The sequence below is a fragment of the Ammospiza caudacuta genome, chromosome 5 (genome assembly GCF_027887145.1).
Source record: "Ammospiza caudacuta isolate bAmmCau1 chromosome 5, bAmmCau1.pri, whole genome shotgun sequence".
Lineage (NCBI taxonomy): Eukaryota > Metazoa > Chordata > Aves > Passeriformes > Passerellidae > Ammospiza > Ammospiza caudacuta.
The window spans coordinates 10,760,034-10,771,671 of NC_080597.1; the positions used below are offsets into that span (position 1 = coordinate 10,760,034).

The 11,638-nt window shown below is 45.4% G+C and overlaps 1 protein-coding gene across 2 annotated transcripts in view; it reads left to right on the forward strand.

Annotated features, from left to right (window-relative positions):
• HIPK2 (homeodomain interacting protein kinase 2) overlaps positions 1 to 11,102 on the forward strand; it is a 128,017-nt gene extending 116,915 nt beyond the window's left edge. For both annotated transcript variants that reach the window (XM_058804524.1, XM_058804525.1), the window contains exons 13-15: positions 6,212 to 6,459; positions 7,457 to 7,617; positions 9,391 to 11,102. In XM_058804524.1, coding sequence (XP_058660507.1) covers positions 6,212 to 6,459; positions 7,457 to 7,617; positions 9,391 to 9,852 — 871 coding nt within the window. In that variant the 3' untranslated portion in view covers positions 9,853 to 11,102. The remainder of the gene's footprint in view (positions 1 to 6,211; positions 6,460 to 7,456; positions 7,618 to 9,390) is intronic.
• The last annotated feature ends 536 nt before the right edge of the window (positions 11,103 to 11,638 follow it).

Sequence of the window (11,638 nt, forward strand, 5' to 3'; positions counted from 1 at the left end):
GACCTTTGTTTAAGGGAAGAAAGTGCAAGGAAATTAACAAATTAAGTAGCAGACTTCTTCTTTCTGGTTTAATGAGGGGTTTTGTTCCTTCAAAATGTAAGCAAATAATAGGAAAATTAAATTGAAATGGTGAATATAAAGAGGGAACAGTTTTACCAAATGGATCTGTTTTTACCTGCTTTCTGCTGCTCACAAAGTTTTGCATGTGATCTTTTGTCCTATAGAACAACAGGGGAATAATGTCTTATAAAGAGCATTTTAAGAACAGGAAACAGTTTTGTCACCCTGTTTGTTTAATGAGCTTGCACACTCTCAGCTCAGAATACTTTACAGATAACTTTCATAGGGCAAAGATATTTCAATGCTGTGCTGTAAGACAATAACTCCAACTGTTATTTATTCTGAATGGAAGATATTAGATCTAACCATTACTTGTAAAGCACTGTGAAGAGAGTGAGACAGAAAGCAGATTGATATTTGTTTTTTGAAATTTACTCCTTTTCAGTTTCTCTACTTTTGTAAGAAAGTCTTGTGGACAGGGCAGCTGACTGATGGTGCAAGTGCAGTCACAGTGCACAGAGCACACACTCAGCAAGTAGCACATAGTAGGGGTTAACTGCTCCCCAGCATGCAGCTTCACCTGCTGCACTGGTTTAAATGTAAATCCTCCCTTGATTAAATATTTCTGGAGCTTAGAAGTGGAGAGAAAGCAAGAGCTGAGACATGGAGCAGGGAGGCACAAAGGCACCTTGGAATTGTGGCAGGCAGGGAGAGCACACAAGGTCCTGGGGAGGGATGCTCTGGGCTGCACTGGTGGTCCAATGAGGGATATTTCTGCATCCATGCATTGCAGGAGGAAGGGGTGGAAAGAAGGGGAGGGGACGTTGTGATATGCCCAGGTGACCTCCCCTCCAAGCAATGAGTGCGCTAGTTAAGGAAAACATGACTCTGCTTGAAACAAAACAATGATGGCCTTCAGCTGGGTGGTTTTGGGGATGCTTCCAAAGAGGCAGGAGAGCCCCTCAGTTCCCCACTGCCTGTGCTGGTGTCATAGGTAACATCCCTCCAGCTTGGTTTTCCATGGGATCCTGACAGTAATCACTGTATTTCTGCACAAGGCAGACTGACCACTGCTGTTGTGTTGCCATGCTCATTGACTATCTTTTCTGGCACAAAATCCTCATGGATTTATGGGGTTTCCCCTCCCTGTGAAGATGGGAAGCTCTGTGGTATAGTTTGTCTGAGTCTCACCTCTGTAACAGAGCATAATCAAGTTTTTATTCACCTTGTTCACGTCGTAGTGCAGTGGTGGTGGAGCCCGCTTCAGAAGACTCACACGCAGAAATTGCTGGCAGGCACAAACCAGGTGTTTTTGTCAACTTGCTGATGTGCATGTGTGAGGAGCAAAACACCATTTGTAATTCTCTTTTGACATCCAGCCTATTGTGGCTGTGTTCTGCTGTGCATAGTAATGCACTGACTCTGCATAGCAATACACTGACTAACCACAGTCATTTGGTTAAAAGATTGCTGCCTTCCATCTCTAGAACACACTGACATGCAGCTAATACTTAAAATTACAGAAATAGGCAGTAGCTCTGTCAGCAGACCTTCAGCAGCAGGACCTTTACAACCTGCTCAGCAATTCAGTTTATATGACTTAAATAGCAATGACACATGCTGTATAGCCTAATAAAATGGCCTCAGTGTAGTGCTTGATAAATATTTCTTACCATCACAAATGCATAAAGAAGGTGAGAGCAGATGAACAGGTCAGGATGGAGGCTGAACTGAAGAGAGGGGGCACGTTCCCAGCACTGAGCTATGCATGACATAAGATTTCAACATGGGGAGACTGATTGCAGTTGTGGTGAGAGCTTTTGTTGGCTGACTCAATGCTTTCCTAGAATAGGTGGATTATTCTGAAGCAGCAAACTGAAAGGGTTGCATGGCATTAAGTTTTCAGAGCCCTAGAACAGAGTTTTTGTGATGTGAGGTAAAGCTAACGTGCCCTGGTGTATATGCACACCAGTTCAAAGGTACAGTTGTGCTATGGCTGCCTTCATCCCCAGATGCTGGTGACCTTGAGAGCTAAAAGGCTCTCTTGCTACAGTGTCAGCAGCACTGAAAGGTTTGTAGCTCTTGGAGTGAGCCATTTGCTGAAGAATTGCTCCCACTAGACCCCATTTGTTTTTCTGTGATTCTGCTGTAACTCAAGGTATTCGGGGAAAAAAGATCCTGTTCCTACAATGCTGCTGCCTACCAAACTTTTGGGGTGGGCCTTCAGCAAGTAAAAATCATCTCAGGAGTTGTCTCTGTTCTTATCTTTGGCTTATGGAGGTGGATTCAGCATTATTTTAGCACCTAGTTCAGCATCTTCCTTTCCTTAATTTCTATTACTTCTTGTTTTCAACATCTGTCTTCAGCACCTTTCCACTAACAGTATCTCAGGTGACCACCTTAGTTTCTTGCAGGGTGCCTGTGCATGGATGCCTTCCTTCCTTTTCCTCTATCAGACTTCTCCTTGCTGGAGGGAATAGGGACCCTCATCCATCTCTGCTGGGCACTCCCAAGGGTGATATATGTTAGAGAGCCATCTCCAAGACTTGCTTCCACTTAAAAGGCATGGTCATGCTCTGTCTGCACGTTGGACAGATGTGGACTGGTTTGGATCCAAGTTGGAGGATAAGCTCTTTAGGACCAGGTGGAAATGGGATATTACTCACAAACTAATAATAAACATACAGAGCAATGCTCATTTTATCTGTGTTCCCCCAAAAGGGGGGACACAAACCCTGGCAGTAAGGGTTAAAAGCCTACCTGGCTCAGTGCTTTTCATTCTGTGTGGATGGATTCGCTGCCACTTCACCAGTCTTCCCCCCTCCCTCCTCTGGAGAATTTAAATACACCTTCCCACACGATGCAGGCAGGCACATGAGCTGCCCAGGAGCACAGACCAACTCTCCAAACTAGTAAATCACGTTTGCTGCTGCTTCTGTGCATGCAGGAGGGAAAGCAATTACCAGGCTTGGAGAGAGCTTAATAGGAAGGGGGAAAAGACTTGTAATAGTATTTTTCTGTGTAAGCACAAACATCCCCAAAAGCTGTGGCTGAGTTACAGGAGTACAGTAAGCTTGCTGAGTAGGCAAGTGCTGTGTTAACAGGTAAAAGCTGTCAGTCCTGATAGTTTGTGAGCCGGGAAGGTGATCCATCAGCCTGGGCCTCACACAGATAACTCCTGGGTTACTGCAAGGTGGGAAAAGCAGCTGAGAGGGAGCTGGAAGGGGGAAAGCTGCTGGCTACCAAGAAGCTTTGAGTAGGGGGAATGCTGACTGCTGGGCTGAATTTTCAAAAGCCTCCATTTTGGATTAACGTGTATCTTTAAGCCTGTGAATCAACCGATTTTCAGCATGAGTTGGGCCTTTGATGTTTTTGAAATTCCCACCCTTAATCTCTGGGGAAGGCTCTGGTACAGCAGGTGCTGAGCTCTGGGCATGTGTGATTAGTCCAGGCTGAGGACTTCTCTGCCTGCTGTAACATCCAGTAAGTTGTTACCTTTCCTAGAGACAGAAATCCAGCTGCTTTCTGTGGGACTCCTCATGTGCTTGAAATGATGCAGCCTGCTGAATTGAGAGGCTGATCACTTGGGCCCTCATCCTGCAAATATTTACCCATGGGCTTTAGCTCTGTTACAGGAATAGTCCAGTTGACTTTGGGAAATGACACATATTAGCCGTGCTGAGCACTTGCATAAGACCTGGCAGGACCATAGCTCTGGTCATTTTCAGATTCCCATCCATGCAATGAGTTAATACTCATTAATGGTCCCTGGTTAATATGGTCCCTTTCTCTGGAAATGTTTGGGTTTGGGGTCACTCACTTATTTAATCAAACAGTTATACTTGAATTTTTTATTGTAACCAAGGAGCTTTAACACTTTGAAGGAGAAAGATCCCATGGTCTCTGCTTTGACAAGCCCTCAATCAAACTGGTGAAAAATATGCCCATACTAAAACCATAAATAGCACAGATTACACAGAAAATTACCCTTCCAGTTCTACAGCTCAACTTTCTCATGTCAATTGTCAGCTGAGAGCAAGTATTTCCAGTTCAGCAGCTCAGCCACTTAGATCAGGAAGGGACTGTAAAAGAACAGTTAGACCTTATCACTTGTCAGAAAACTCTTTAGTGACTTGATTTTTCTTTATAAAATGTAATAACTGTCAGAGATAAAGAATATATCTCTCTTCCCAACTGGCAGCCAAGGGTAGCTGCAAAGGGCAAGCAGCGTGGATACTCATAAATGTGTGATTACAGGCCTTTCTGCTGATGGAGAGGGGAATATTGATGCAATATTAGTCATTTTTATTGGCTTAATATTCTTCTTTCATAGCAGCATATCCAAACTGCTACATCTTTCTTCACACACAGTCATTGTCCATCTAAGATGCAATGCTGCTCTTTCCATTTCTAATCCAGCGCTCTCCAGCTCCTTGTGAAAAGCCAGAATATGAGGGTTTGCTGTTGTATGTTTTCCTTGTCAATCCATCCCTGCCCCTGGAAGGATTTCTTTCCAACTGCTGTGCAATAGCTCCCTCTCCTCTATCATCTGCCCTGTTTCAAGTTACCATCTTTTAGGATGGCAGGGGCCTCTCAAAACTTGTTTTTCACTGTGAGTAGAACAACGTGGTCTTTTGTCCTCCTTGGGGCACACCAGGATCCTGTGATGATAGCCCAGGGAACATCTGTGTGATAGGAACTTGTTTGTGAATGCAGCAACCCAAGGTGTTCTGTAAAGGGAAAAGAAAATAGATTTCTAGCCCTGAGTCTTGGAATACAGGGGGTGAGTTGCAGGTTGTGAATGCTGACAGAGAGGCTTTGGGCCTGGGCAAGTTGAAGGGAACCCACCAGGGCTCCTTAAGGACTGTGAGAAATAAATAAGGCAAACAATGTCCTTGGAAGGGAACTGTTCTCAGTGTCTGCTCCACCTTCCTTCGGGAAAGGAGCAGTGCTGAGACCAGGGAACAAACAGCTCCATCCCAGACCAGGTTAATCAGCTGTTCCCTTGGCTGGACTAGCCAGACTGAGAAAATGGAGAGGACGCTCCATGGGAAAGAGATCTCTCTCTGTTTAAAGTGCACACTCATGAAGTTAAGATTCCTTTTTCTCCATGGCATTTCTGTTCCTGTTGGGGCTGTTTCCACCATTAAGCCTAATTACTTAGCTTTTTATGTGCTATCCATTTCTTTTCATCATTTTAAAAACTTCAGTTGCCATAACAACATAATGCAATCAGTGAAACATAACAGCTATTTTCTGTAGTCAAGGTCTGTGCACTGTCAAGGATGTGAGCCATTTAAGCAAATCTTCACCATCCCCCTTCCTCCCTCCTCTTTCTCACTCTCTCTTTTTCTCCCTAAACAAGCTCATAACAGGAAGGAGAAACCATGAGGAATAATTAGATACAATAACCTGAGCAAATCCCAATTGTACTCATGCAGTCTAGTCTAATGAACTTCCAGCACTAATCTTGGAAGTGTGGATGTGCCTTTTTAATCACTTTTTTGATGTCATAGATAGATTAGTTGCAGCAGGACCTTGATAATCTACACTAGAGTCAGGAGACCAGAGCCTGTTCAGAGAATGGAAGAAAATCAAAAGCATTGCATACTTTGTTCATTTCTTTCTCATTTGTTCCTCATTTTCAAATGCTTATTGAGAATGTGTCCATTGTACCATCTTAGTAAATAGAATGGTGTGTGTTTTGTAGATTCATGGAATTTAAGCATGAAAAGTCATAGCATCTATTATTAAATCATTGCTGAAAGGCTGGGAGAAACCGCCACGTTTTTGTGTGGGTGGTGAGACTTGCAACAAAGGATAGTATAACTGCTGGGCTTCTACGGCACACATACATAAAAAGCAGTCTGAAAATAAATCTGGCAGTCTGGTTCAGTGCTATTCTAAGCAGTGTGAATATAAGATCTATCCACAACACCTTACTCACTCCTTGACCTCCATGAAGGCTTTCCTGGAATAGTAACGAGGGAGTTTTGAAGCCCAGGATTTGGCTTAAGCAGCCTCTCTCTGGCAGAGGACTGAAGGCTGTGCTTTGTCCTTAGGGAGCTCATCTGCCACAGGCAGAGCCTTCTAATGGTGTCGAGTTGATCACTGCCTGTTCACTCTTTCCACTTGTCTGCTTGTGTTGCAGCACCTTGTCCAAGCAGAGGAAGAATGTCATCAGCTGTGTCACCGTGCATGACTCCCCCTACTCTGACTCCTCCAGCAACAACAGCCCTTACGCCGTGCAGCACCGCACAGGGCAGAACAATGGGAACAGCTACGACACCAAAGGGGTTCCAGAGACTCACTGCAGTGGGAACCCCCGAACCATCATCGTGCCACCACTGAAAACCCAGGCCAGTGAGGTGTTGGTAGAGTGCGATAGCCTGGCACCAGGTAAATTGCACCTCTTCCGTCAAGAAAATTAGTAAGAAATAAATGATTTATCTTGGAAGAATCTCATTGTTCAGTTTCATTTTGTTTGTTTGGTTGGTTTGTTTTCCAAAGAAACGGTGCTCCTGCACTTCTCTCAAGTGACACATCTGTTCTTGGTAGCCATGTTGCATTACTTGTGTGCCCTGGTCCATTCAGGAGTTGTGGGTCAAGTGTTGGTCCCAGTTAGTTCTGTGCAAACCCGAGAACAGAGCACAGCCTTTAGCTCAACATTTGATGTGAAAGTCACCCAAATGCAAGTGTGAACCTTTGCTGCCTTGCTTTCCGTAGGCTTTCATTAAAATGGGTAGGAGATTGAAAACATGTGAATTTCATCTGAATTTGTTGATGTTTCTGGGAAGAACGTTTCCCCAGGATCATCACTGTGGACTGATGAAGTTTGCTCATCCAGAACCTCTGCAATGCTAGATAATGTGATGTGTTGAAAAGGGCTTTATGGTGGAAGTCTGGCTCAAAGCTGTTGGCGTTGAGCTACCTGGCAGTCCTTGCTTTGGATGCACTGCTGGTGAACACAAAGGCTCGAGGGGTGAGCTCCCCACCAGCTCCTTCTCCCTTCCCACTCACCTGACGTTAGGCAAGCCAGGGCTTTTTTAAGCTGTGCACACCATACGTTCCTTCCTCTCCTTGGGATTTGTACCTGCGTTGTACAGTTCTGCTGGCAGAACATTGTCTCATGGTTCTGAAGGATCTATAAAGCCTGCTCCAGAGCTGCTTTGGGTCCAGTTAATCAGGTTTGTTTGTCTGCCTCTAGGATAACAGGCCTGTCGTGTATATCAAGCCCTACTAAGGTATTCTGTTAATTGAGAGAAACAGTTTTCTTAACCTGCTTCTGTTGTATGTCTCCTCCCAAAAGCCACTCTGAAGGAGACTCAGTGAGGAAAAGGTAGGGTGAGCAATTAATGTCATGTAAGCTACAAATGTGTTTCCTTTCCTGGCACAGTCACCACCAGTCACCACTCATCCTCCTACAAGTCCAAGTCCTCCAGCACCGTGACCTCCACCAGCGGTCACTCTTCAGGGAGCTCGTCTGGAGCCGTTGCCTATAGGCAGCAGCGACCAGGAGCACATTTCCAGCAGCAGCAGCCTCTAAATCTAAGTCAGGTAAGTCAACCAAGACTGATTTTGGTGGTGCATCATCCAGCTCTTACCTACCACTCCTCCATCGTGGGCTGTCCTGGTCCAGTCTAGTGACAGTTGGACCCCGTGTTGAGTTTTATCAACTTGTTTCTGCTTGACTGCAGACCTTGATCTTCCAGCTCAGGCAGCAGAGGTAGTGCAGATCACACCCCTGAGTGGGCTGGGGGTTTTCTTCCTGTGTGTTCTGAAGCCTGATGGTCTAAAAGAGTGAGGGGAATAACATGAGAGGGGAAATGCAGTGGCTCAGCCACAAAGGAATGGAGCAGGAGCATGTAGGAAGGACTGAATTCTCCTTAGCTGTAAGTAACTGTGGGGAGAATATCTTCCAAGTGAAGAGAGTGCACAAGCCTGGCTGTGGGACAAGGCAAACCAGAGTCCCTATGTATTTAGGTGACCTCATGTAGTGAGTTTGATCCATCCTGTGATAAAGCTGGGCTGAGATCTGGACAAATCCCATTTCTTGGCAGCATGCAGTCTTTGGGACGTTTCCCAATCTGTGATCAGAACTCTCAGGGAGCTTCCCAGGAGCTGCAGGAAATCATGCCCTTTTCACATCCTGCACCTGGGGCCTTTCTCTTCCCTGAGGTGAGCTGAGAAGAGTAGGGAAGTTACAGCTCAGGTACCAGTGTTTCAAGAGGAGAAAGTCTGGAGAGCTCAGAGGATGGTGCTGGTAGGTATCCAGAGCTGGATATTAGCAGAACTGTTTTTAAAAAGAAAAATAACTTGGTGGAGAAGAATGTCTGTTCTCCTTCAATATGCAGAGGAAATTTATAAATGTGAACAAATTTTAAGTAAAAGTGTGTGAAAGTGGAGGAAGTGGGCAAGATGCTCTTTGCAAGAGTTGGGGAGGAGTGTGGCTACCATATTCCCACAGTAATGGCACAGAGAGTGCTTACAAAATGGATGAAGAGATTTGGAAGAATAGAAGGAAATAGCATGGAGCATTTTCCTTCTTGTCTTCTAATTCCTGCTTTATTGGTAATTTAATACTCTGACTACAAATGACTGGGAAAACTCCCTACATTTTTGTGCAATGAAAGAAGACAACTTTAAAAATCCCTGGAATAAAAAGTACATTGGTCCCTTCCTACTGCTACAAGTTTCCTGTGCTCAAGTAATTTTAGCTAAGGACAATGAGGGCACCAGGCACCTGCAGGATCTAATCAAGCTGAGAGTTTTCTCCTTAAAAAATAACGTGGTTATTTTTACTAACCAAGGAAATCATTAACTGCGAATACCCAAACTGAACAAAAATAAATTGCCTGTTCCAGGCATAGTTAGGCAATCACATTCTCCTGAGCTATCTGTAGACCACAATTTGTCATCAGAGAGTTCACCATCAAAAAACACTTGTTGCCTGAGCAACTGGACTTGAGGAAGATGTACTTGGGAGCTGGGTGTCCAAGGCTGTGTCTTTTGGTAGCTGTGTCAGCAGGTTGTAGCTCAAACTGGGGGACTTGCTTACGTTTTGGGGGTCGTTTTGGTCAATGTATGAAACTACAGAGTTTCATACCCTGTCAATGTGTGAAACTATAGGGTTTTCATGGGCTTGTGAGGGACCCACTGCTGTCACTCATTTTCAAGGGAAGATTGGTGATGCTGAGAGTGTCAGGAGGATCTCAGGAGACTTTTCTGCGGTTGTCCTGGTGTTGCAGGGAGGCTCCCAGACCCTTCTGAGGAGGCAAAGAGCCATCTCCTGTCTTGTAACCACCTCTCACTGTTGCTGTCTTTATCCAGGGCCAGCAGCACATCTCGACTGACCGCGCAGGGAGTCACCGGCGACAGCAAGCCTACATCACTCCAACGATAGCTCAGGCCCCGTACTCCTTCCCGCACAATAGCCCCAGCCACGGCACGGTCCATCCCCACCTGGCCGCCGCCGCCCACCTGCCCACGCAGCCCCACCTGTACACATACACCGCCCCCGCCGCCCTGGGCTCCACGGGCACCGTCGCGCACCTGGTGGCGTCGCAGGGCTCGGCGCGGCACGCGGTGCAGCACACCACCTACCCCGCCAGCATCGTGCACCAGGTCCCCGTCAGCATGGGCCCGCGCGTCCTGCCCTCGCCCACCATCCACCCCAGCCAGTACCAGGCTCAGTTTGCCCATCAGACCTATATCAGTGCTTCTCCAGCCTCCACAGTCTACACTGGATACCCACTGAGCCCCACCAAGGTCAACCAGTACCCTTACATCTAAACACTGGAATAAAGAGCGAGAGAGACGCGCCCGGCCCGGGGGGAGTGAGGCAGCCGCTTTTGTGTTGAAGAACGTGACAAACTAACAATGCAATGGGAGGCTCGCGGGAAACTTGAACGAAGGAGACTTTAGGAAGAAAAGAAAAAGAGGAAAGAAGGGGGAAAAAAACAATTCTACAGTTTTTATTTAAAAAAAAAAAAAAAGAAAAGAAAATGGAAAAAAAGAACAGAAAAAAAATAAATCACAAAAAAAAAAAAAAAAACCAACCATTCTGCACCAAACTAGAGAGAAAGAGAGAAGGAGAAGGACCCTCCAGCGGGTCCTGTCTTTTGAAGGACTTCACCAATAGACTTTTAAAGGTTATTTTCATCCAATAGTGAGCTACATTTAGAAATTTGTTGTCCAGAACACCTAAAATGAAATCCATTAGGTTTTTAATCCTAGGTATATGGATTAGGGATTTATCCAGCATTTCAAAGGATTTATAAAGCAGTTTTTATATCCAAGAGTATACATAGGTTTGGGGGGATTTTTAACAGAAAAAGAAAGTGGGTAAGGGAGGCGGAGGGTGGAGGACAAAACGTTGTCCCAGTGCTCTAAATTTGGGCCTAACACTGCTACACTTAAACACACTTGGGCAAAACAGGCCATGCAGCACTGGTTGAGAGCAAAAGCAATGGGGGTGTTTCTCCCTCTTCTTGAACACACTGGATAAATCCCTGAGAAATGCTATTCCTAAACAAAATCTCTAATAATGTATATTGGATTTCAGTTGCATTTTTTTTTTAGGGTTTTGTTTTGTTTTTTTGGAAGTGTTCCTTTTCAATCCCTAGCCATTTTAGTATAGGAGGAGACATTTTAGCTGCCCCCAACCCCCTGCCCCCAGCCCCGGTAGAATGTAGCACTATACAGGTCATGCCCCTTTTTACTCTTTTGTGTTGAACTTCAACGATACCAATAGACTATTCCTCAATGTGATTGCACAAAGAAAAGTGATATAACATAGGCATGTAACAATGTGATTGTCCAGGGGTGTGTGTGTGTGAGTGCAGATGCTGCCTTCTCTCTGTGATGTGTTCCTCGGCACAGCCATTACAACTGTCACAGTCTTAGTTTTACATCATTCCCTCGTAGTGCCTTACCAAACTACAGACGTGGTTTAAGGGTTTACTTCCACTGGTACTCCTAGAAACTGACTGAGGCTAGTTGGAATTTACTCTCAGCTCTTTTCTTTTCTTCTTCTTTTTTTTTTTTTGGGGGGGGGGGGTGGTTGTTACTGCCGATTTTCTCCTGCTGGTGGTGTTGGGTTTTTTTCACATCGTCAATCGTAGCTCACTTGGCGAGGTGTTGGGGTGGCTCGTTGGGGTCAGAAGTGCATATAACTGGGTGTTTTGTCAAGCACTGGATGGGCTAGAAGCAACCAGGTCGGTTGTGAGGACCCAGAGGGTCTGGGGACTCATTTGAGGACTGGTCTGTTTCTGTCCTGTTGAAATAGCAGGTTTCCTCCCTGGAAACTGAATTCTCATTCTGCTGTTTGCTGATGTTCTCGATGGAGTGGGAGGACAGTGTCCACCCTCATCATCAGGTTGTCCTGGTCATGTGTCTGAAATGGGAACAAAAATTTAGTCCTTGAAAGGGGGAAACACTAGTTGTTGCCAACATCTCTCACTGCGTCTGTTGATGAGAAAGGGTCAGGAAAGGGCTGGAGTCCCAAAGCAAGCATGAGAAAATCCAGTTGAGAGAGTCAATCTCAGGTTTCTTAAATGTAAAGAGTATTGTAATACAT